Genomic DNA, 26037 nt, shown 5'->3' with positions numbered 1-26037 from the left:
GGCAGCACAGAAGTCCAGTATGACATATCAGTACGGTGACATACGGATGCCCGTGTGGCCACACTAATTATCGTCAGCGGCTGGGAGTGATATGGACTCGCAGAGAAATGCAACGTCCTGCCCTTCTTCATCTTGAATAGTGGGAGTCATGAACCGCTGCAAGGTGACGCGTCCTCTGGTTTCAAGCGAAACTTCAGCGTAGACATGCCGATGTTATTTATCACCATCTGAGTCAAACTGCAGCAGCTCCTTTTCTTATCAAACGACAGGATCGGGACCATCTTGCGCAGTGATACTGAGAGCGGAGCAAGCGGTGGCGACGGCGGCGGCCACTCCGGGGAATGTCGACTGGCCGTCAGTCCTGACATCGGCCTCTTCTGATCTCAGACAGCAGCCAAATGGGGTAGAGTACACCGCATTTCACAACACTGTCACTGCCGAGGACTGCCAGCATGTCGCTCGTTTCAGAGTGGTATTTCTTTTCGTGCGGACCCGCACAACTTTCTCTTCTTTTTAGGAAGTCGGCGCGTCGCTAGCAAGCCAATAACAAAGTTCAAATCCCATTAGCTAGCATTGGTTCGCTTGCAGATGTGTGCTACGGCAACGTCAGCTTACAAGCAAGTAGGCTAGCGAAGACGTGAATTAGCATGCTAAGTTAGCCCGTGGACCTGGCTGGCGCAGCAAGTCTCCACTCAGGAGCGCCGGGGTTCACGTCAGGGGCATGTGTCCTTAAATTCTCCTCACAAGAATGCGGTGCTTGCTCAACTTTATGTGTCACCGTTCTCGGTCTGTCGACGAGACTGTTTTGTTTTCAGATGTGTACATTTGCAACATTAGCTTGTCAGCTAGCTAATCTGGCATACTCAATCAAAGCAGCATTTGATGGGTTTGTGCTAAACAGCTAAACCGTGCTGGTGGGTGACAGACTGCGTAATGATACCTGTCACTTCCACAGACCCACGGCGCGCATGTGGGGGCACGAGCCGCTGACATCACCGCTGCTTTACACTTCATTCTTTATTCTTTTGTACTGTTGGCCAGTATGATTTAATGCCACCTGATACATTTAAGTTAGCTAATATTAACTTAGATGTTGTGATGCAGTTTGACGCACAAGCAGAGCTGTGCAGTGAAATAAGATTAATATGTTGGGACCAGTAACAATCTGAACCTCTGTTCCAGCTGTACTTATGATTGTTTGACTGAAAGCTGACATGCTGCTTCTGAGAGCTGGTGTTAGTTATTTGAGCACACACTCATATTTGCATATATATTTAAATGATACTGATAACCCATGATACTGCGATCAGCCTGTTGAATGAGGTGTGATATTGGTGCATTTTAAACAGGTTTGCAGAGAGGGCTACTACAGCTTCTCCTTTCTCTGTGTGTGTATGAGTGTGTGCGTGTAGCCACCTCATGGTGTGTGTGTATCTACAATATCCTGGTGAACTATATATAGCACCTAACAGAGTTTGCAACTTGATCCGAATTGTCTTCCAGGGCTCCAGTGGACTGTACGTTCCTTTCCACTGGAGGTGAAATGTCTCTCTCGACTTTGAACATCTTCTGTTTGGACTTTTATTTTTTTATTTATGATGACACTTTTCTCCTACCATGTAGGCATTAATTCGAGCCTTTTTTGTTGCTCTAGTGCCCATGTAAATGAGGCTGGACAGTGATGGAAACATTGTGCAACACAATGAATAAGTGTGACATTTTTTACGTCAGTGGTGGCGTTGCAGCATCAAGAAGATTTTTTTAATTGTGCAGAGTTGATTTGAGTGAATAAATACATGCATGTCCACACAAACCGCTCCAGTGTGAGCCGACACAGATTTGGGGAGCTGCTGACAAAGTGTTTCTTATCTGGTTAGGTGATCTGAGAACTTTGGGGTGAGTTACAGGGAGCACTGTAAAGGTGAGCTATGAAAGAATAATGTGATACTGAGAACACTTCCTAACAGAGTATACCAAGACACTGTGCAGGCCTAGAGACAAAAGCAAGGCCTCAGTCTAATCCTGACAGATAAAGCATTTTTCCGACACCTGCATTCTGTTTCATATTATCATCCCGGTGCTGTTTTGTTTCTGTGTGCTTATCTTTTGCATGTTTTGCATACGGCCTGTCAGCGGAAAGTTCAGTGTCAGCTGGTCCTCAGAACTTTCAAATGACCTCAATACATTTAGTCACACCAGGCAGATGCAGAGCGCAGAAACCAGACGGGCTCTTTAACTTGATTTCGTTCAGTCAAGTGAGAACGATGCCAGTTGAACTCTGTACTGCAGAACCACGGTGAGATCTGTGACACCGTGAGAGTGCAAGATGCAGCGCTTTTCCATGCAAACTAACATGCCTCTTGGTGGAACTGTGGATATAATTCTAACAGCTACAGATCCAACCTTTAGATTAGACACACTGTTGCAAGAAAGCAGATGTTGACATCAGATGCTCGCATCTGTTTTCTTCTTGTTGCAGCACTTGTGCTCAGAAAGTCTCTTGTGACAAATGTAATCTGAGTACATGTTTTTAGTATGAGATTACTCAGTGTGGTCATAAGGAAACATCCAATCCAATACAGAGTGTGTCTTGCATGGTTTCAGTCACAGGAATCTTTGTTTTTTTTTACTCCTCCTGACACAGTGAAAATGTGGTGCTGGACTTGTTACTTCTTACTTCAAGATGTAAGATGAGATGCATTCAAGATATTAAACCTGCTGTAAGTGTAATGGCATGTTTCACAACCAGTGAGCTCGCATTGCTACCAGTTAGCTATTATCAATTGGCCACAAGGACTCAATATGTGCAAATTAATTCCAGTTAGTGCAAAAATACAAGTAATAAAAAGCCGAATGAACTTGTCCACAAATCATTGTATATGCTACAATTATTTTAAAATGTTGGAGCGTTTAAACTTTTTTATTTGAGATATTTCATTGATTTTTATTGAATTGGCATGATTCTGCTGTAGAAATCCTTCCAGGGGCTCAGGAAAACTTCTGAAAACTAAACTATTGCATACAAAGTATAACTCAAAACTGTACCATTTAAAGGGGAGAAACACCCTTTGTTAACATCCGTCCATTTTCAGTACCTGCTTAATACAACTCAGGGTCGTTGGATCTTATCCCAGCTGACATCGGGTGAAAAGCACACCCTGGTCGCCACTTCATCACAAGGGCGGCTTTTAACCAACACATGCGAGTGCACCATGAATGCGGAACAATATCTGCAGGTGTTGGAGCATCATATACTGTGCTGTAACATTCAGCTAGGCTTAATTTTACAGTGAAAGTCTTGCTTATTTAAGCAGGACAACACTTTGGAAGCATCTGTCCCTATGGTAGACCATGATGAAGATTTGAAACAAAAGCAGGGAAGCGAAAATAAAACGGAAACGAGACAGGAGTGAAGATGTCCGTGAACAAAAGAAAAGCTACAAGTGTATGTACACGGAGCAGATGACCGACTAAAGCGACGCAGTGGTGTTAATCAGAAGTGGAAGTCAGGCGTGGAATGCAGACTGGAAGCACAAGGGCTACATCTTTTCCAAAATAAAACAGGAAACGGAGCAAACACTAACTAAACATATAGGAGGAGCTCTACAGAAACAACAGATGCTGAAACTTTGCTGGAGGTTCGTAGAACATCGATTCAAGAAATCAAAGAAGAAAAACCAAACACTAAGCCCACAGACTGTGACAGTATCCAGTCACCCAAAACTCGTGAACTCTTATGAAGCAGAAAATGCAATAAAAGAGACTAAATCTGTACATCCTCATCCATAAGTCGTCACATACAAGCGCCTAGCATCGGTTTTTCAGTGCATGCAGTACCCCTTTATCACCACTGTAAGACACGGGGCGCTGTTCTGTAGTTTCATGTTGCCACTTGTCCTTCTTCAGCGGTAAGTGACGCCCTGGCTGCTTTTTGTAAATGGTGACAGGAAAACTTCCTTCTGTAGCGCTGGGTTATCAATGACTGTCATGTAAGTCGGATGGTTGGGAGGAGGGGCATGAACACGACTCTTAAGCAGTCGGATTCAAAGAATACGTGTTGGTTTCAGATCTGTTGCAGCTTCATTTTTGGAAAGTGACAGTCCAAGCCGGTAAAACAACTTATTTAAGCTCACAGAAAAGTTTTTCTGTGATGTTGGGTAAGCTTTTATCGTATCAAAGCGTTGTGATCGGGACCGGAACGTTTGAATTGATGAAAATTGTTGGTATTAAGCTAAAAACAGCTGAAAACATCTGTATCTTCTCTTATGTGTAAGGCCAGGATGTTTCTTGTTACTTTGCTGCCTGCTGCAGTCTTGGTAAATGTAGCCTACACTTCCACCTACGCGCCCTTACAGCCTGATATGCATTTGCTATGTTTTTTTTCTATTTGTTTCACAATCACTCCACATCTGGATTAAAAACCCATCTTATTTGTCCGGTTGCACAGACTGGTCAGCCTCTCCTCAGCAGATGGGGCGAATGGCTTCTGTCCATCAGTCTTCTGCTTCCCAGCTGTTTCTCTTCTGTAATATAAGGCTTTCTGTCCACTCTAAGGCTGCAGTTTTGTCGTTTTCCCTGCTCTTGTTGGACTTCTTCCCAGAATGTGTTGGAAAGCATACAACCCTTGACCCTCTCTAAAAAAAATAAACCCAGCACTTCCTTATGCTAAAGCTGAGGCAAAAACATAAATTCAGTATTTGGAGACTTCTTAACGCTTCACTTCCAACCAGTTGTGGTGGCTGCTGTCGCAGTTGGTCTGGAAAAACCAACAGATCGTGTTTAGATGGCTGCAATAAAATCCCTCATTCCAGCCCGTTGGAACACAAATGATCGAAGCATGTTCAAAATCTACATCTGCTCCCTCAACTTCTTTTCTTCAGTGTGTCATTGTGCTTTGCCCCAGTGTAAAAAGAAAGAAAGAAACATATCTGGTCATGTCACTGCTCATCGTGTCCTTTTACATCAAAACGTAGCAGTGATACGTAAAACCGCTGTTAAATGATGGAACTGTGTGAAAAGGGAATTACATTTCTCAGTCAAGCCTTTGTACAAGGAAACACTTCTGATTAAAAGTTGGAAACTTGGTCTCCATATTTGGAATAAAAATATTTCGTCCTACATTTAGCGATCCACGAGGTCTAAAAAAAAAAAAAAGCAACGTTTACGGTCTACAGTTTTAATCTGATTGTGCAAAGATGTTTAAGTTTGCTCAACAACAAACAGTTTAAAGGTTCCACAGTATTTATGTGAGAGCCATGCTGCATCCATGTCAGAATAAAAAGGTTTTGCTTTGTTCACATTTTGCTCGCTTCATTCTTTGAGTTGCCTGTCTTCTGATGACGTTATGACTTATGGATGGGACTTTGTGGCCTTTCTTCAGCTTCCTCATACCTGTGTGGTCGGCCCATGTTTACTCAGCTTTGTGACATGTTTTGTTGTCATGGTAACCTGCAAAAGTACCAGTGGGACTGAAAAATAAACAGCTGGGAGAACAAGTTGCAGCTAACTATGTTAATTGGTAACATGTCGGCAGCATGACTGAGCATAAAAAGCACCTTAGAGAGGCAGAGTCTCTCAGAAGTAAAGATGGGGAGATTTTACTGGAGCAACTCAAAGGTTGTAAATTGTTCGGGGCTGACACCAATAATCCCTAAAAATATGCAGTTGGCTGTAACTGTTGGAGGTATTGTCACATTTTAGGTCTCCCCGGTTGCCTTGAGTGACCGTCGGTTGGGATATGATGGATGACTCAACATTTTCTGACCTTCCAGAAGTTTGGAAGTTGCAATACTTTTCAGACACTTCTGCTCACGGAATAAAATGGTTGTCTTCTTCTGTGTTTCTGTGTGTGTGTTCAGACACTGTTTCTTGTCTCTTACGGTTTTGATTTGAATACGACAGTGAGAGCGCTCGGCTTGTTTTCCCAGAAACCAGAGGTCTGCTCTTATTTCGGCTTTCGTCGGTCAGTTATTAGTAGACCGAGGCGGTCCACAGCTTTGTGCAGTCCCTGAGTCTGGGCCCCATTGTTGGTATATGTTCAGAGGCCCTAAAATATGCCTGTAAAATATGTTTGTAGAAATGACACAATAAGCTGCTGAATTTCTTTTATTACACGTCATTTCACCGGTTTCACCGTCATCGAGATCTTGGTCATTTCAGTGCTCCCAAATCAAAGTGCTCTGATCTGTCCTCCTTTTATCATTTTTAGTAACATTTGTCACGGTTCTTTTTAACAGCCACAAGGATGTTAAAGGAGGAGGAAACACAATGAAATTGTTTAACTTCCCAGAAAGTGGCCAGTGGTGATTAAAGTGGCAATTTTGGCTTGTTTGTAACCTGTTTCATGTGGATGTGAAAGGAGTCGTTACAACGGCCGCACAAGCCACACGTTTAACACGTTTAACACAAGTAAAGGTGAGCAAGAGTCCAACGGAGGTAGAGACAGCATTGTTCCTGGTGCCAAAGCGGCCTGCTGAAGCTTTTCCCACCAATGATTGTGTTTGTTGAAGTCATTGTGAGGTGGATTTATCGTGGAGTTGCACCTGTGGCATGTGAGCAGTCATCTGAGAGGATGTTGACCAGACATGTAGATGAGAAATGGAAATATTTTGAACAAACTGATGATAAGGTCGAGTCAAAACGATGGTTGTGAGATGTCATTTGCAGGGAAAACAAAAGATTTCTGTAAAAGTGGTGCCAAACCAACCTGATATGGTTTGATTAGGAAGGAAGAGGCCTTTCAAAGTAAATGAATTGTAGTTTATAGCAGAAATAGTTATGGAGAAAAATCACTGAAATGTTCTGATTGTACTCTTTCTTGTGTTTCACCTAATCCGTCACACACTTTGAAGGAAAATAATCAAAGTCAAACACACAACATGAGATAGTGGACCTGTTTAAGATCAAGTATCCCGCAGCAGGAACCTCCAACTTGAAGCGTTTTTTTTTTTTTTTTTTTGTGGCTGTGTCAACAGAAAACTAACCAAAGAAACGTAAGAGCAGCTCGTTATGCCACGCCAGGACCTGCGTCCATCACTGAGGCTTTATTTGGGCAGTCACACATGTTGTGTTAGCCGTGGCCTTGTCCTAAGTGAGAGCTCAAAGTGACCGAGCACATTTAACTCATTTTCCTTCTTTTAGGCTACATTCTCACTGGCGCCAGGGGCAAATGCTGTTTGTTAACAAGCTGATGTCACAAGCGTCTCAGCTGATGTCACAAGCGTCTCGGCTGTGTGTCCGTGTAATTGTACGCGCTCCTATGTCACACACATTACTCATTCATCAGTGCTGTTAAACTCTTAGGCCTCAGAACTTCCACACAGCGGCTCTGAGACCTCTGCCTCAGACTGGGCTTCATATGTTGCTCTCTCTGTCGGCCCTGACTTTCCAGGACTCTCGTTGTCTATTAATAACCGCTCTGTGAGATCCACTGGGACTAAATAGGAGCTCCAAATCTCACATGCACCCTCCTCATATATACGCAGCAATTATAAATTCTATATTCGCTGTAGTGTGTCCTCAGCTTAATCACCACAGCATGAGCTTCTCTTTGAAGGTAATGTAACTCCAGCAGATTTTTCTCACAGTGAAACGTCCGGCTGTATCAGAGAGCCGTGCGGGTTTGCTCCCGTTGAACAGTGCACGTTTGCGTGTGTCGGCCTGCATTTTGTGCACTTATCTTCATAACCGTAAATGACCTGGCTTCGTACGTAAAGATCATGCGTTGTGGATTTTAAAACTCATTGAATTATTTCCACTTATTTGTTTAGAACGCTGATTGGAGACATCTGGACATGATCCAATTTTTTAAAATTGAATTTGTTACACAAATGTCAGCGGAGGGAAATGAGGAACATTTTATTCCTCATCATTTGTTGACGGAGTGAGACATCACCTTTGCAGAAGTTTATTCCCTCCTGACGTAAGAGCAGCAGCGACCTTGTGGACATGTTTGATATTTGGTTTATATGCACGTAGACATGATTCTTTGGCTCCACGCATCAACGGGATTTTTTTCTGGTTTTTGGAAAGTTCATGATTCTCTGATGACGTGCGTTTAAAACTTCTCTTTGTGGGTGTGACTTCAGTAGAGATTCTTTCTGTAATGTGGTCCGATGCTTGTAAAGATATGAACCAGTTAGTTAACCAGAGCGAATCAGGTTTTCACAAAGAATGCAAAGAGGATTAACAAAAAAAAAACGGAACCAATCCCAGTTTCCAGAGATGTGAATAAGAAGCAATAAAGATCCAACAGACTTCCACTAATGCTCAAGAAGGTTTCTACACTCGCTTGAGGCAACGTTTTCCCATTATCGAAGAGGACTTTCTGGACTTTTTAGGGGGAGTGGAAACAGCTGTGAGTCACATGTGACCTGGTAAGATTTGAAATGACGTGACTCGCCAGCTGTTTCTGCTCTGAGCGGGCAAACGATGACTGACCTGCTTATGATATAATATCCCAGATATTCCCAGACATTAAAGTAGTTCCTCTCCTCTTTCCTCCTGTGGATGTCCCCCACAGTTGTTTTTTACACTTATAACCATGAGCAGCGTAGCTTTTGGTGCCACCCTCTGGTCGCAGTTTATTCACTTTAAAACGGTGGCTAAAAACCTGGAAAAGTGACTGGAGGTGGAAACCTTTCCAACTGGCACTGAGCCAATAAAGAGCTGCTCAGTGGTGAAACACATTTTAACTGCAGCGTTTTAAATAAATACCTGTTTGACAGGGTTATCTTTAGCAGATGCATCTCGGTCAATCTTAGTAACTTGACTGAGCTTCCGGGATGATGATGGATCATGTGTAGCTTGGACATCTGTTTACTACACATCTCTTTCTTTGCTTGATGTAAAGACAGTAGCTCTTCTGTTGCAGTCGGAGGCATGACATGTTTTGATCCTGTAATTATCACCCGTTTCACTTAGTTTTTGAACTGCTCGATGCCTTTACTTTACTTTGCATCTGGTATTCCTTTTAATTTCTCCCCATATTATATTTATAACCAGACTTTTGATATATTTTCTACTGATGGGGTCAAACACAAGGGCTGTTTGCAATATTTATCTCCACTATTAACATCATTAGGGATGGATAGGAATAGTATTAGAAGCACCTCACCATGCAGTGCACCTAAAGTGAGGATAAAAAGCAAGAGATGAACATTATAATGTTCACGAATGTAGGATGTATTCAACTGATTTGTTAGCCTGCACTTCCTGAAGCTAAGGCGGTATTTTTTAGATCCTTGATACGCTAAGATGTTTGATTTGAGACGACGCATATCGGAGGCGTTATGAAGTCGGTGTCAGTTCCTTGACTACTTTATTTGAATAGCTGCTCACTTTGTTTGTGCTTCTCAGATGACTGAGCAGAAGGTGGTATAAAAGCAGGATTTTACCTGGATAATTCCACTTTGCAGAGCAGTTTTGCTCCTTTTTAAACGTTAAAGTTTGTCATGCATAACATGGACAGTTCCAGAGAAAATCTCAAACCGTGACGTTTTACTTCTTTGACTCCTTCGTCTTTGTGAAGACATCCTTTCGTTTCCACTTGATCTCAAGTCATGCATGAGCTAAATACAGACTTATTTTCTGAGGTGGGCTGAGATACAGGCGTATGATTTGGCTGTTGAGCACACTGAAATCTTTTATCTTCATCTTGTATTGTGCAATCGCAGACGTTTCTGGTGTCTGATGCATAGTAATATTAATTTAAGAGGACAGATAACTAAATCTTCCTTTGAAAATGTACCCCAGGTAAACACTGGGCTCCTTTTTGCTCCATTAAAACCCAGAGCAGCTTGGTTTTCTTTAGTTTGTGCTAAGTTTGATGGGGTCTGGGTTTAACTTGGTTACCCAGACAGCTCTGTGTAATGTATTCTTGTGCTTTATTGTTTTTTTGCTTGCATCTGCATGTGAGGACCATTGCAGACTGACATCACTGTGCATCTCATCCTCAAATTTCTGTGCTCTGGGCTGATAGTACCAGTGTTTAAGTCTTAGATTTACCATTACTAATAACTTGAATGTTGCTAAATAGACTTTAATTGGGTCTCCTGCCAGTTCTGTGAGAGCAGCGTGTTTCCTATGGTGATTATTTTTCTCACGCTTAGCACCGTGAGCTGGTGAGGTAAAGTAGTTCTGCAGCCTGCAGAAGGAAATATTTTTATCGCCTTTGTGCTTTCTGTTCCAGAGTGTGGCCATTTACCGAGCAGTTCAGATTGAATTAAACTCAAATGCTCGAGTGATGACCACAATGGTTTTTGTCCGGTAAATGTTTACTGTTGCTCAGTAAGAGGGACGCCAGCGCCTTGATTAGTCGGTCTATGTACACATCAGGTGTGTGTGATTAGTCATGAGAAGCAGTACCTTTTGCACAACAAGCCATTCTGGTTTTTATACATGTCCAATGTGTTTCAGCATGCTCTTTTGCACAGTTAGACAGGATCTTGATTGAGCTTACGCCAGCTCTGCTTCAGGCGTGACGTTCGTCTCTGTCTGCAGACATTGGGTGTTTTATCTGTTGGTTGGGCAGCTTGAGCACAGGCTGACTTTTAAAGTTGCAGGAATTAATATTTAAGAGCGTGTTTACTTGCCAGTAATAGATCAAACTACCAAACGCATGATGGCCTGTCTGATAAGGAGGCAACAATCTGTGAGGCCAGAGACAAACGGGAATGAGTTCAAACCTGCTTTGGCTGAAACTGACTGGATAACATGAGAAGAGAACCCCTCCCTAAAGGAATATTAACAATGATTTTACAACCTTTATGTTATTGTCAATTAATTGCATATCAGCCAGGATGATTGGATTTAATGCATCAATGAAATGTCACCGTAATTAAGTACTAATTATTTCTGGAGCTGAGGCGTTAAATTCTGTGGCGTGCTGAGGTCAGGATGTAATGAAGATGGCACCCATTAGCTTTACTGTTGCTACTCCATGTGTGTCACATCACTCGATGCCTTTTTATGGATAAAAATCTGAGCTGATTGAAGAACACGCAGTCTTTTATTTGCTCTGCCGTGTATCTAATTCGTTTTTTCGGTGCTGATGAACAGCAAGAACGTGATTACATCATATCTATCAGCATTAAACGCAAACATGGAACGCATGTGATGGCGAGCCCGAGTCCTCAGTAGCCAGGCTTCAGTGCGGCTCTCGGGTGAAACTGGAGTAAACTTTTGAAATGTTGTAGAATAGAAAATGTGAATCTGTCACATTTTCATGTAGTTTGGAGCTTTTCACCTTTTCACATAGTTACAGTGTGTGCCGGTGCCAAAGAAGAAGCAGTCTTTGTTTGCCTTTGCTTCTTCATTCTTACCAAAGAAAAGCAACGCAACAGCGGATCAATATGTGCTGTAAGAAAGAAAGCTGGTGTCGCAGAATCATCTCTTTTTGCTTCAGTCAGTTGTCTGTCGCTGCGTTGCCTCAAATGAAGAACCTTCGCGTGGCAGCCTGGACCACGGACCCGTTCTTCTCCTGGCTCCCCTCTGAGTAGCTCTTAGCTTTATCTCTGACCGTTGTCTCTTACAGGTGAAAGGCTCGGTACTTCTCGAAGTCGAGGACACTTCTGTGGTAAGGACACGGCCTTCCTTAGCTTCTGAAAACAGAGTGGAATGGCCCTGACAAATGGACATGGGTCATGGCAGCATTTCCACCATCAGCTGCTCCCCCTACACTCGGACATGGCTGTTAAAAAGCTTTAAAGCAGCGATTCTGCTTGCTGCAGTGCGAGCAAATGGTGATGTGAGTACAGCGCTTTAACCGTTTTATCAGGGGTGCTGACAGTACGCCTGTAGCGACAGACTTCCCTGCAGAAGCTCCCTGCGTTGCACACCAGCTTACAAAAATCAAGAGATGCACAACCGGCCAAGACGACACCAAAGCACACAGCACCAGCTATAGTGGCGCCAACTCTGGTTCCGGTGGAGGTTGGGGTGCATAAACCAGATTTTAGCCATTAACTGTCAGACATTTATATGGCTTTTTATACTTTGATTGAGCACATTATGATGCCAGCAGCTTCACAGTGGTATGAAATACAGTTAAAAACAAGCAAATAACTTATTTCATCTTTAATCTGCACCGTCTTTGACGTGCACAAAGGATTGTGGGTGCTCTGAGAACACAGAGGATAAAAAGAAGCATCCTTGAAACTTCACCAGATGAAGGGTTAAGGCCTTCAGAGGGTCCTTGGACGATATTGGATGATGTTGCATCCTAGAAATGCAACTGTTGAAGATCCTTCCTTGATTTTAAGAAATAAAAAACGCACTTTAATGCTGTTAGTGGCATGTTTCTGTATCATTTCTGAAGAGAAGCTGAAATCTCCTCGGTCAGCTTTAGACTTGTTTAGTCGTTGTGGTTGTAGAGACCCCACAGATGTGGCAGGGTGTGGGATGGTGGTAGTATGAGGCTGAACTCCTTGTCTACAGATTGTTAAAGTGGGATAAAAATGACCCTTGAAGTCCTTTTCCATGTTAAACTCGAGTTCATATAAATTCTTTGTCCTTTTCCCTTTTTACCTTGATTCACTGGTTACCACGTCAGCTGTTGCAGAAATGGCCATGAGCCTGCTTGATATCCACCATACTGGCATTCATTTCAGATAGGCCTATCTTTTCGTAAGCGTCCACTCGAAGGTCAGTGTCTCACCATATGATTAGTCTGCCTCCCCCTTTGTTGCACAAAGCAAGTGAGTCACACTTTGTCAACAGGAGCGACGTTGGACTGTCCCACTTTGCGTTAATGAGTGATGAAGTCCTCGGCCGGGGAACAAGTCGCCTCTCTGTGCTGACTTGAGCCGGCGTTGGTTAATGACTTATTGCAGCTTTATGTTTACCATCACCTGTCAAGGTGAGGAAGTGGTGCTGATGGTTCTGTTGGAGCGGGACAGCTGACTTTACTGCGCTGTGGGATTGTATCATCGGCCAAAAATGGAAGCCAGTGGAAATGTTTACACAGGATCTGGATTATGTCAGCCGAATACCAGGGCTCCGTGTTTGTTTTGAACGGGCCGTGATAACTGTTTTGACCAACTATTGTTCGGCAGAAACAGGTGTGGGACGGTCCTGTTTAGACATGCTGATGCTGAAGAATAGACTCATGTTTTTCTCATTCTATTATGAGATAGCATCAAAAGGGAAAACACTTTTTTTTGCATGCAAATTCTTTGCTTAAGACAAGCCCACCCCAGTGGCAAAGGTTAAAATCAGAAGCTTGAGGTTATGGACATAGGCAGGTGGTGGTGTCAAAAGGGCGTCAGCTTGCAGCTTTGGAGCTGAACCCAGAATAAAGCCTCATGTGGTGGAAAATGTCCCCCATTCTCAATGTTAAGCTTGAACTCTGCTCACTTTAAGGCTGTTGTTGTTGTATGAACTAGAGCAGATGTACCAGTCCAACTTGGCTTATAAGTCCAACAGAAATGGGTGAAAAGCAAATGTGAATAATTCTGAAGAAGTAAGAATCCGCTACAATCTGTCGTTATCAGGTAATGACTTTTTTCCTGTGCTGTGCTTCACGTGTGAAACAGAGAATGAGTCTCAGATTGAGGGAGAGAGGAAAGCCTGTGCTGCACAGTGCTGTAGAATGTGCGCTGGAGTTTTTGTGGTTTGCAAAGTGTTTGGTAGGGGGGTGGGACCTTAAACACTGCTGAGCTACTTCTGAGTTTCAGGTCCCTCCCCCAGCTCCAACTCGGTTATAATCTGTTTCTCTTAAAGGGCCAGTTACCTCCCGCGTCTCTTTGGCCTTGCTTTCTTATCACTCTTACTGCTTCTTCGGTCTTTTCCGTCTTCACACATGAAGCTGCTGTTGATCCACAGGCTGAGGACACATACACTGACAGAAAACTCTGACTGTAAGGTTGCTATCTGCCTCCACTGATGGTATTATTGTACTGTTGTCTTCCAGATGTGTGTGTGGTCAGTGAAGCATCCTGGAGAGCAGAGAAACATGGCAGTATCAGCTGAGCGTCTAGGTGAGAAGAGGTGAGTGAACACACTGTAAAGTTTAAAAGACCTGAAATGAAATTGTAGTGCGGGACACTGATACTGACATCTCTGTTTTCTCCATCAGTGTCATCTGTGAGCAATGTGAGCTCCTCTAACAGGCACAGCAGTTCTCCATACCCGACATCCACCTCAATCACCAGCCATTCAAATGCACACAGACAATAAACTGGCCAATCATGGCAAGCAGGTCAGCAGCGACAGCCGATCGCAGGTACCCAGTGTAAACCACCAGAGTCAGCAGCAGGGAGCTGCGACACACCTGGGCTCAAAGGGAGTCGGTCCTGGCAGCCATGGAGTCAAAACCAGCCAGATTTCCCTCAGCAACCCTGGGCTGAAGGCTGTCGGCCAATCGGCGAGCGGCGTCGGAGGGATGCTGAAAACCAAATCAAAGCGGGAGCGAAGCGTCTCCATCGACTCTGGTGAATCAAGAAATGCCATTCCTCCAGTCCTGGAATCTGATGCCAAAGGAGGTAGGGCATACATGTATGAAATAAGTCTTCACCAACTGGGGCTCAAAGATCGTGCGGCTCTGTTCTAAATATACATTTCACTTCCTTTGACCTCCTATCAGCCAGATCTTTACCCGAAACACCAGATTACGTACATTCACCTCCTCCACAGCAGGAAGTGAATATAAGGACTGAAAGGACTGACAGACTTGTTTTCTCTATTGCTGAAATGCCCTGACCTTTCACTGAAGCATCAGAATTTCCCCCTGGCTGTTGATTGTTTGTGCCATGTCTGCACAGCAGTGACGTGTCCCATATTTAAAAAAAAAAATAAAAATAAAACGTCAGAGGGAGAGACGGGCCATGGGGATGTGATAAGTTGGTAATCCTGTTATCAAAGCAGGACTTGAGTGTGTAGGAAAATATTTGTGTGCTTGTAGTTCTGGGAAAAGTGTTCGATTTGCATTTGTTTGCTGTTGTTCATTCAAGTCGTCATGTGAGGTTTTGGTTGCAGACGACATTAATGTGTTTAGTGAAACTCATTTGGGCTTCCTGTACATGTCTTGAACCTTAAAATACACACACACACACAAATATGCAGTCCTGTTTTCAGTACTTGTGAGGACATTTAGTTACATTGATTTCCTGGAGGCCCATTATGTATTATACATTTTACTGAATTGTGTAAGAGCGACAGAAGTATTCAGAATTTGTGTTAAAACAGATTAGAGTATGTCGCAAACACACTGATGGAGAGGTGTGGTTCCAACACACAGAACAACAGATGCTCATAGAAAGGAAGATGGAGTGGATCATTTAAAATAAATCTCTCCTGGTTTCATATAACTTTTTTTTTTTTTTTTGGGGACAAATAAAAGTAGACAGACTCCTTCCTCAAATCCACCTGGAAACCTACAGAGACTGTGTGGAGAGCACTCTGAGCATGACATTGATCAATAGCCGGACTTCCTAGATAAACCAGCCGCTGCTGGTAACTATAACAAAGGTCATCTATAGTGACAAGGTAGCAGTTCTCCTCCTGCTGTCATTTTCACTGTACTAGCATGACAGCTTCCTGTGTGTTGTTTTTAACGCGGGTCCACCGGCTGAAGCAAGCCAGCTGAAGGCAGGTTTTTAAAAAGAAAGGATCAGTCTAGTCTCTTTTTGTCTGAGAGCTGTTGTCGTAAGTTTGAGAACCTCCATGTGAGACGAAAACAAATATCAAATGACTCTGGTCTGAATGCTGATTAAACGTCACTCTCACATGTTAGTATGTGTTGACCAGTGTAAGGACTTTATTACTGTATATTCACTGATTTTTAACTCTGTGGGTACCCAAGATTAACTGGTGCGTGTATGGGAAGGCAGCTTTCCGGCATTAAGTCAGTAACACTGCACAATAAAGCTGTTTTTACACTGGTCAAAATAACCTGCTGGTTTGAAACGCAGCCTGTAGGTTACAGTGTAACGCCATGCTTGATGTTGGTGTAATCAGCTTCTTTTAGCAAGGTATAAAACCATGTACAACAATGCAGAGATTAACACAGCTGCTAATTATCCCTTATTTCTGATACTTGGTGTGTAATATGTACAGCTCTGGTAAGAAACTTGGAGTCAGCAGTCGTGGAGGATGTTTATTCAGCTGTTCTTATTTAGTAGGAAAAATGACAAAGATTTGACAGAAAAGTATTTTATTTAACAGATTAACTTTCTGCCTTTTGTAAAATGACAAACGTGTTATTTTTGGCATTTTTTTCTCTTTTTATTCAGATCAAGTCGAAAAAAATTACTTAATGAACCAAACAAAAATCCCAGTTGATACTTTGTTGGACCTCCTTCGGCCTTTATGATGCCTTAAATTCTTTGAGAACTTCAATAATGGACAAACGGTGTTCATCATCAGTCAGGTCTCAACTTTCTTGGGGATCAGCTTTGCCGGATGGAGCGGACCTTGTTTTTTCAGTTTCCACCCTAAACTTGAACTCTGAGATCTGTCATGTCACTAAGTCGACTCGTTTCTCGTGAAGAAAAGTTTGAACGGAAAGTGTCCACCTGTGCATTTCCTGTAGAGGTAATCCTTTACCTGACACCAACCCCAAATCGTCAATGATTCTGGAAGTGTGCTTGTTTTCTTCAGGCAGTCCTATTTTCATTTTCATTGAACCTACATCAAACTAAAGTTCCAGCATCATCTCCTTGGCCAAAGCAGATTGGTGCGTCCTCTCTGAATATCACATCCACAGTCCATGATTGCTTCTCTTTAGCCCTCTGTAACCTTCTTCTGGTTAGGTGTTCAGGATGATTTAGCTTTGGGTTCTCTGGATGGAAATCCCATTTCCTTCACCAGTTCCTTGCAGTTCCTGCCTGTTTTTAATTTCTTTTGTTGTGTCTTCTCTATTTTCAGGCATATTGCTTTGAGTTTTCTGTCTTTGGTATCTTCCTTGGTCGACCTGTATGTTTCCCTTTTACAACCTCCCCATTTTATTTGTTCTTTATACACGTTTAAGTAGGAACAACCAACATCTTTTGCCCCACTCTTTGTCGAATTACCCCCTTGAGGGAGTGTTTCTTCTCATAGTTTCTACTGACAGCTCTCTTGGGGCCATGTTTCCTGTCAGTCATTCAGGTGCAACAGGGTGTTAAGCTATGCAAGCGCTCTCTTTGAACTGCAGACTCATTTGCATATATAGATATAGAACTTTGTTGTAGAAATGCAAAATACAAGGTGATTACATGTTCTGTTTTTTTTTTTTTACCTCTGACACATCCCTTACAACTGTTAATTAATCAGTCATCTATTGGGGGGTGAGGCATTTTTTTACAAAGCCAGAAAGCTTGGCCATTGAATAAAATGCAAAATAGTTTGATTTATATATATATAAAACCAACTGTGTGTGTGTGTACACTGTAGCTCTAGTTAAAAGTAATCCATAATTACACCTGACCTAACTATTGATTGTTTTACTAACATGACTTCATGATGCAGCTAATGACCATTTTTAATTGGGATTATCTGACTTGCATCCTGCTCAGATTTAAAGTAATTAGTTACTGTAAGCTGAAACGCTCTCTCCCAGCAAGTAAATGTTTGATTAGTTAATAGAGGAACATTGGCAGGTGTGAACCATAGGTGACTACTGACCAAAAACAATAACATTTTAGGATTTAAAAGGACAGTAGTCTGACAGTCTAAATGTCGATTTGTGTGTGCTTTTCCTTAGAGGGTGTTATGCGCAGTAAGCGGCGCTGCGTTCTGACAAAGAAACAGCCATACAGTGGAGATGAATGGTGCTCTGGACCGGACACGGATGATGAAGACAAGCCACATGCTGCAGCCCAGCGTGAGTCTGTCCACATACGTGTATCATCCTCACTAACAATGGTGTAATTGTGAAGAAAAACTGTGAAAAAAGAAGAAAAATCCAGCCACCTTTCTGCTTTATTTTCTTTGCAAGAGCTTTATCAGGTCATCCATACAGTGAAAAACTGAAGGAAGGCGTCAGCCTGGAAGACTATCCCTTACCTCTGATTTGACTTTACATGTGTTTTAGCTCCATCTAGTGTTACAGTGTTGTAGCCAAATGGAGGCATTAGTGAAGACCTTGAGATCCAAGCTACTAATGCTAAGAGATGAACTAATGCCTTGTGATTTTCCCCAGGTGAACGAGGGCTGGCAGGTCCTATCCAGGGACTCTCTGATCGCCTGTCAGCAGGACACATGTCTGAACCAGGGGTTCCAATAATGGGATGTGGGGTTGGACCAGGGCTTAAAGCCGAGCCACCTCAGCCTTCACAGCAAGTGGTTTATGTATTCACAACCAGCTTAGCAAACAGGTGAGAAGTCTTTACAGGCACGACAGTCAGGTGTCTGTTAACAATATGCAAATAGACATTTTTTTGTTTTTATGAACAAATACATTTAAGATTGAATTGTAACTTCAGGGATTAGTTAATGTGTTTTTGGTAATTTTCTTGACAGTGCTGCTGAGGCAGTAATGAAAGGGCAGGCCGATTCCATCCTTCTGTTTCACCAGCAAAATGTTCCACACTCCAAGTTGGAGCAGGTCAGACACTCAAATTAAAGATGTTTTTCTTTTCTTTCTTTCTTTGTGGCTAAACCTGTTCAACTAAAAGGGGTTCAATCTGTTTTTCCACAGTGAAGAGCACAGGTGCATACTGTGTGGCAGGGTTGATTTGTTTAGCTATTTTTATCTCACTTATTTCATTGTTCCTGTTTCTATTTTTCTCTTGAGTCTGCTTTGAATTATACTGAAAAGGTAAAGTTTTTTCTGGTTTGTGTTTTCTGGCTAACAGACAGAGAGAGGGAGACAATGAACCTAGATGTAGTAATGGCATTTTAATAACTTCTAACTCTTCTGCAACAGGGCCACCTACCAGGGAAGCTTCCCAGCTTGTCTGAGAAGCTAAACTCCAGCAGCTCTCCAGCCACAGGAACCCCTAAATCGCAATGTGGAACTCCACGGCCAGCCTCTGCAGGAGTTGGAGGTTCGTTGCCTCCTGCAGGGACACCATCTTCAGCAGGACAGTCTGATAATGAATCTTCTCAAACTAGACCCGGCAGAGCTTCCAGCAATAACAGTGCTGCCGCCCACAGGTCAGAGGGAGGAAGCACGGCCACACCTGCAGGCCTAGATCCTGGAAATGGAGATTGTACAGGAGGCATGCCACTCCCTGTTGCTACCGTATCCCCATCGGGGAGTCCCTCCATCCTATCCACACACCTACAGAGTGATACAGTCCAGCGGAGTGGCCCAGGGAACAGCGACGGCCTTTCTAAGGAGCAGCTTGAGCACAGAGAGAGGTCTTTGCAGACCCTTAGAGACATAGAGAGGCTGTTTCTACGTAGTGGAGCAGGAGGAGGCCCTGGAGAACCAGGAGGTACCAACAGCAATGCTCCAAATAACCCATCCAACCTGAATAATAGCAACAATGCTGATAGAAGTGGTATTGAGGAAACTGACAGTGGTACTAACAACTCTGGAAATTGCAGTAGTGGTAATATGTTATCCTCAGCTTTGGCTCCTGTGGGTGGGATGAAGAAATATGAAGAGCCCCTCCAGTCCATAATTTCTCAAACACAGTCCCTTGGTGGAACAGCCCTTGACAGCCCTGAAATGGAATCTCACCATAGCCTTCCACAACATCCCCTTCACCAAATGTCTTCCCCTGGTGAGGATATGGGTCCCTTACTTGGGCCAGAAGGGCTCACACGAGAGCAAATGGCCTGGAGGAAACTTCAAGAGGAATACTATCAGGAAAAGAGACGACAACAGGAAATACAGCCCCCTGCACATCCCCAGCACTTTAGGATGATGACTGAGGTGGGTATGCATGGAGGTCCAATGATGATGAGAGGACCCCCTCCCCCCTACCACAGCAAGCCTGGAGACCAACAGTGGAGTCCTGCCAATATGATGGGAGGTGGAATGGGTGGAAATGGAAGAATGTTGGATATGCACCAAGAGGGACCCCGTGGCCCAAGGTTCATCGGACAGATGCAGAGAGGACAGCCTGGGGGAGGAGGCTTCCCTTGTAGTCCAGGAGGGGGGTTATCAATGGAAGGTGTAGGACCCCAAAGGCCCACCCGTCCGGGAATGATTTGGCTGGATGATATGCCCAACAACGTTAGTGGAGGAGGTCAATATCATGGCTGCTACCCCAATGGGCCTCCACAACACTTGCAAGGTGACCCAGAGCTTTTAACAAGGGAGGAAATGTTTCGGATCATGGAGAAACGGCACATGCAGGGTGTTTCCAGGTTTGAATTAGACAGATTAGCTAAACAGCAGCAACAGGGAAACTTGGGTTCAAGAATTATGGATGGTCTCGGGAGCCCAGACTTTCCTAATTTGGGTATGGGCCGGGGTCCACTTACTGGTCGAGGTGATCCCATGGACTTTCCTAGTTCACGGGAGATTATGGGCTCTCCTGGAGCGGGTCCTCAGATGAGAGACTTGGTGGATTCTCCTTTAGGGAGCAATGTCACAATGAGCATAAACCCTCAGATGAATATTCAGCAACAGCAGCAGATGATGCTGTCACAGAGGGTCAGAGGTGGTCATGCAGGTGGAGCGTCTTTAGGTGAGATGTTTGGCACTGGAGAGATTTCAAGAATGGGTTCTTCGCAAAATGGAAGAGGTGGAAATAAGGGAATGATCCCGGGACCTGATGGCACCTTCCAATTTCCAAATCATGGTCCCTTCCCTGGAGGACAGGTCGATGGACCGTATCTTCAACAACCTGGCCCTGAGATGTTTGGGCCTGACCAGCCAGGTCCCAATCAAATGGGAGGTACATCTCGGCTTAGTCACATGCCGCTGACTGGAGGCCTTAGAGGAGCAGACCTAGGTCCAAGGCACGCCTCTGACATGTCAGTCGGTGGCAACCCCCTGACCTCCCCTTCAGGGCCTCCTTCTCACCAGCTCAAGTCCCCATCCCTCAATCAGAAACCATCTCCTCTTTTACCCTCCCCCTCTGCTCCTGGGCTGAAGTCGCCAATCTCTTCAGCAGGGCACCACCCCCCTCTTCCCCCTGCATCTGGTGCCGGGACTCCATGCTCTTCCTCAGTGAAATCTCCTCAAATAATGGGGTCTTCCACCCTTGGGTTGCACTCTCCATCTGCTTCTCCTGGACGACTCAAGTCTCCAGTCATGGCTGTGGGATCTCCAGGGTGGGCCTCTCCTAAAACGGCTCTTCCAAGTCCAGGTGGTCCAAGCACTGGGAAGTTAATTGGTAATGGAGGAAGTAGCTCCACTGAAACAGGTACACTCCAATTCAAGCTCAAAAGAGCTGATGGATCAGAGAATTGTCTTCTCTGACCATAATGAATGCTGTTCTTTTTTTATTGCTGTGATAATAATATTTTTTTCAATGTTCTTTGCAGGCCAGTCACTTCCCCCAAGGAGTTCCAACTCCACCCCTGTAAGCCAGCCAGGCTCAATGAATCCCAGTTTGCCGTTTAATTCCTCTCCTGACGCCCCGCCATCTCAGAATCCTTTATCCCTTATTATGTCCCAGATGTCCAAGTATGCCGTTCCCAGTTCTACTCCTCTCTATCATGACGCAATCAAAACAATCGCCACTTCTGATGATGAGATGCTACCAGATCGACCTCTTCTGTCTGGTGTCAGTATTGGAGGTATGAAAACAAGGAATACTGTGACAGACGGATAACACGTGGGTTGGAAAGAGATGGTTTTAATATTTGCTTTGTTTTCTCACCAGGACACATGGGGAATACTCAGACATCACAGATGCTCGTCTCCCAGGGCTCCATTGGTCCCCACAGTGACCCACATAGCCCCATGGGTATTGTCAACCAAGCTCAACAGCACCTTTCCCATGACACCTCAGGACCTGTGCTTTCATCCCCAAACCACATGGGCATGCCTGCCATGAATTCTGTTATCATGGGAGGAGGAGCACCTGATGGAATGGGGCCCAGCAACATATCACCGCTGCCTCAGAATCAGATGGCATGTTTTCCTCGCATGCAGCCTCCATCACACGGGCCCATGCACTCACCAATTGGAGGAATGCCACAGAATTTCTCTCAATCTAATGATGATATTCTCCCTCATCAGCATTTACACTTGCTTAGCAAAGGCCATCCTCACCAACGCTCCTCTCACCCTTCGGACTCGTTTGGCTCTCTGCCTATGAGCGATGGTCCGGATTTAAGTGAAGTCATACGACCCACCCACACAGGGATCCCTGAGTTTGATCTCTCCCGTATCATTCCTTCTGATAAGCCCAGTAGCACCCTTCAGTACTTCCCCAAGAGTGATCCACATCAAGGGCCACCATCCCAGCAACATACTCCACAGCAGCTCCTCAAACAGCTGTCTTCAGGCCCACAGCACAGCAGTGGCCCATCGTCCAATCCCCACTTAGCAAGCCTGCAGAGTATGGCCGAGCAGCAGCTGCCACCTCACCCCTCGCATGGTGGAATACGCCAAAGCATGGGCATTCCTCAGGGGGGTTCAAGGGGTATGGTGTCTGGTGGGGGGATGGGCCCCATGTGTCCCCCTGGGCATATGATGGGTAGGACAGGCCTGATGCCTCAGCAGCAACTCCAGCAACAGCAAGCCATGATGGCCAACAGCCTTCTCCATCACCCCTCCAATCCATACCCCGGCATGATGCCCCCTCAGCAGCACCCACATAATATGATGACACAGCAAAACATTATGATGTTGCAGGCTAAACAGCGAGGCGTGTCAATTCCAGGGGAACCCTTTGGACACCAGGGCCCCATGAGGGCCCCTCCCCACCCGCAGTCGGGTATGATGGGCCCACAGTCTCTCAGACAGCGGGGAATGTCTTTGGAAAGTCCCATTGGCTATGGCACTGGAGGCATGGCCAATATGCCCTTCTGATCCGGCTCAAAAAACTGGGGGGAAAAAAACATGCATTCACTTCCCATTGTGTCCAGATATTTCATTGTTATTCTTGTAGGTGTTGTCAAGGAGATAAAAAAATAAAAAATAAAAAAATTTAAAAAAAGAGCAAATCAGCGATAATCTTCAAATTTTGAGTTACACCTGATTTGAAAAATTGAATATATAAAAGCACTGTAACACTGTTCAATAACAAATTTGAAGCCATTTTCTAAAATACTGTAAAATGTGTAAATTTTCAAACAATCTGTGTATTTGTTGTGGGAGCAGAGTGGCAGTCAGGAGAGGAGTGCCTCAACTTTCTATTTGTTTTAATATCATTGATTTATTTTGTCCAACTACCAAACTGTTGTGCAAAGGAATTATATATATATAATATATATATACATATATAATCTATATATATATATATTACATATATATAATATATATATAATATATACTTGCTGTACATAAGATGCAATTTGTGATTGTTTGCAGTTGTTCTGTATAACTGTGTTTTAATAGAAGTCTAAAAATAGAATAATAACAATCTGATATTGTTTTGGCTATTTTTTAATTGCTTCTTTCATAAGACAGACTTAAGGACACGTTTTCTGTATAAAGTAATGTTTATTGAATATAGAAATCTACAAAGCAACAAATGAATAATGGCACTTTTGTGGACAGGGTAAACATGTTTAATGCAGTCAAAGTAGCAATCTGTAGTATATTAACGGAACACTGAGCAACGTCGCAGCGTTTTCAGTCATTACACATAAGATGAACGGAAGATTTTAATTGTTAAAGTTGCTGTTGCTTGTTGTTCCTTCAGAAATAGACACTCGACTGTGACTCCCAACTCTGATAAAAGGCAGACAGATACGGCTGCAGCCCAGTTGACAAAGTAAGTATATCAGGTCACTGCGAAACTGCACCCCAACAAAGGCGTACAAGAAAGGGTTCAGGCAACAGTGGGAAACCCCCAGGCTCTCTGTCACAGCGATGGCCTGGAACAGGTAGGTGAAAGATTTACAGGAGTCATACCTCATAAGTTCCAGCTCTGCCAGAGTTTGTACCAGTGAGGTGATGTTATATGGTAGCCAGCAGACACAAAATACAAGTGTGACGAGTGCAGCCAGTCGAACGGCTCCTTTCTTTATTTGGCTTTTATGACTCCGAGACAGAGTAATTACGAGTGCAGTGTAGCAGTAGCACATGACCGCCAGACAGTAGAAAAAGCACACGTGATGTAAGATTCTGTTGGCCATAACCCAGTTGTGTGCATTCACATCAAAACGAAAATAATAACATTCCAAAGCAGACGTGTTTGCTGGATCTCTCACGGAGAGAAACGCAGCGTTCGGTAATGACAAAAGCAAACAGACGAGCCATAATGAAAAGCATGTCAGGTGCACTGTTCTTGGACGTCGGGTCTGCATGCTGGGGATGGCGTGAACGATGGCCAAATACCGATCAAATCCAATGCAAGCTAGGAGGAAACTCCCACTGAAGATGTTCAGGTTTTTAATCAAGCCCTTCACAATGCAGAGAAGCTCTCCGAAAACCCAGCCTGCAAAAATTTCAACCACATCAAAAGGCAATGTGAAGAGGAGCAGGAGGTCAGCCAGGGCGAGGTGCAGTAGGTAGATCTCTGTGATGCGCAGCCGCCGACGCCTCAGGAGGACCGTTATCATCAGGCCGTTCCCTGTCAGGCCCAGGAGGAAGATCACGCTGTAAAACGCAGGCAGGAACATGGTGTTGAAGCTCTCCATGACCTTGCTCTCATCATCGCAGTCACTGGTTTCGTTGTAGTCTGTGTAGTTTTCATAATCGCCCATCTGGAATATTTGAAAAACAGTCTGTTTTAGACATGACAGATTTCAGCTCTTCAGCAGAAAAACTTGCAGAATATAATTTTTCACAAAGATTGGATATGACCCATGAATTTAAGAAAAAAAGAAAACACTAATTGTAGTGTTTGTTGCTTCCTGCTGTGTCTCCCCAGAGTCAAATTAGGTGGCAGGAAACACTGAATAGGCCAGATATTTCTCACTTCTGCTTTTTTGCTCTTATGTTTGGGTCAAATCTTGCAAAACATACTTTGGCAGAATTATTATATTAACATTTTCTAATCGTTATTGAAAAACTAAAACTATTAACTATTAAAATGACTTCAGTGAATTTACATCTAAATTAAAATTTTCACTCAGTCTGTATCTACTAAAAGTGGTTAAAACAGCCATTTATCCCATTTTAATAACTTTGAAGTAATTAACTATGAAAAACACATGGCATGTTAGAAAATGTTTATAAAAAGATTTAAACTGGAAAAAAGTCTTTTTTTTCTTTTTTTGAGAACAGATTACTCTCATCTGAGAGATGAAAAGTGTATAACAATATAAATACATCATAACTGAACCATTCTTATCATCACACTGTTCTGACTTTCTCATCTAAATATTACAGGCAACACTGAACAACACAGTCGGTGTAGTTTTAATCAAAATGACCACAAATCTAAATGCATTTTCTGCTTTGAAAGTAGACAAGAAAAGAAAATTGTGTAACACTTCCTGTACTAAAGAAGATAGAGGGTTATGTTTGTAATGACAAGTTCATGTAGAAGTAAAAATAAACACGTTACACATTTTATATAAAAACGTGTATATAAAGGTAAAAACGGAGTTTATACAGTTTTAATGAGTTTGAAAGTGAATATCTGGTCTGAGCTCCTTTATTCTCCATCACAGCCTGAACCCTCGGAGAGGAGCTTTCTGTCATTCTTTTAAGGAGTCTTCAGGAATAGTTCTCCAGGCTTCTTGAAGGACATCCCAAAGCTCTTCTTTGGATGTGGGCTGCCTTTTGTTCCGTTCTCTGTCAGATGATCCCACACTGCTTCAATAATGTTGAGGTCCGGGCTCTGGGGAGGATTCATCCCTCCATAAGACCTGTTGCCACTGATTTTCAGTCCACTTCTTGTGTCATTTGGCATAGCTCAGCCTTTTCTCCCTGTTTCCCTTCCTTAAGAATGGCTTCTTGACAGCCACCCTTCCATGGAGACCATTTCTGATGAGGCTTGGGCCAACAGTAGATGGATCAACTGAAGGTCCAGATGCATCTCTCAGGTCCTGTCAGGTCTTTGCTGGATTTTTTCCTCTTTCTTAAGGACATCACTT

At 43.6% G+C, this 26037-nt stretch overlaps 2 protein-coding genes across 5 annotated transcripts; one reads left to right on the top strand and one right to left on the bottom strand.

Moving 5' to 3' along the window:
• Nucleotides 1-40: 40 nt before the first annotated feature.
• Nucleotides 41-23408, top strand: bcl9l (bcl9 like). 4 transcript variants are annotated; one of them, XM_072391987.1, is made up of 10 exons: nt 41-163; nt 270-403; nt 13910-13986; nt 14075-14480; nt 17681-17800; nt 18119-18293; nt 18439-18523; nt 18845-21242; nt 21364-21618; nt 21705-23408. In XM_072391987.1, exons 4-10 carry the CDS (start codon nt 14159-14161, stop codon nt 22856-22858), a joined length of 4509 nt encoding a protein of 1502 aa, XP_072248088.1. In that variant the 5' UTR covers nt 41-163; nt 270-403; nt 13910-13986; nt 14075-14158; the 3' UTR covers nt 22859-23408. The 4 variants fall into 4 exon arrangements, with proteins under 4 accessions (XP_072248088.1, XP_072248087.1, XP_072248089.1 ...); XM_072391986.1 differs by having other exon boundaries at nt 41-403; XM_072391988.1 differs by lacking the exons at nt 41-163; nt 270-403 and adding an exon at nt 12747-12856.
• Nucleotides 23409-23511: 103 nt separating this feature from the next.
• cxcr5 (chemokine (C-X-C motif) receptor 5) lies at nt 23512-24719 on the bottom strand. The gene has a single exon (XM_072391990.1). It carries the CDS (start codon nt 24697-24699, stop codon nt 23656-23658), a length of 1044 nt encoding a protein of 347 aa, XP_072248091.1. The 5' UTR covers nt 24700-24719; the 3' UTR covers nt 23512-23655.
• Nucleotides 24720-26037: the final 1318 nt, after the last annotated feature.

This window comes from Leuresthes tenuis, unplaced genomic scaffold, assembly GCF_036924035.1.
Source record: "Leuresthes tenuis unplaced genomic scaffold, fLeuTen1.0.hap1 SCAF_9, whole genome shotgun sequence".
In the NCBI taxonomy this organism is placed as follows: domain Eukaryota; kingdom Metazoa; phylum Chordata; class Actinopteri; order Atheriniformes; family Atherinopsidae; genus Leuresthes; species Leuresthes tenuis.
The sequence above is the reverse complement of the archived record's forward strand: the minus strand, read 5'-3'. Positions and strand labels throughout refer to the sequence as shown.

What these genes read in the sequence shown, in the direction of transcription:
- bcl9l (XM_072391987.1), top strand. Translation starts at nt 14,159, where the DNA reads ATGCACACAGACAATAAACTGGCCAATCATGGCAAGCAGGTCAGCAGC. An exon ending in GGAATCTGATGCCAAAGGAG is followed by an intron (nt 14,481 to 17,680) that starts GTAGGGCATACA and finishes GCTTTTCCTTAG; the next exon opens with AGGGTGTTATGCGCAGTAAG. An exon ending in AAGTAGCTCCACTGAAACAG is followed by an intron (nt 21,243 to 21,363) that starts GTACACTCCAAT and finishes TGTTCTTTGCAG; the next exon opens with GCCAGTCACTTCCCCCAAGG.
- cxcr5 (XM_072391990.1), bottom strand. Translation starts at nt 24,699, where the DNA reads ATGGGCGATTATGAAAACTACACAGACTACAACGAAACCAGTGACTGC.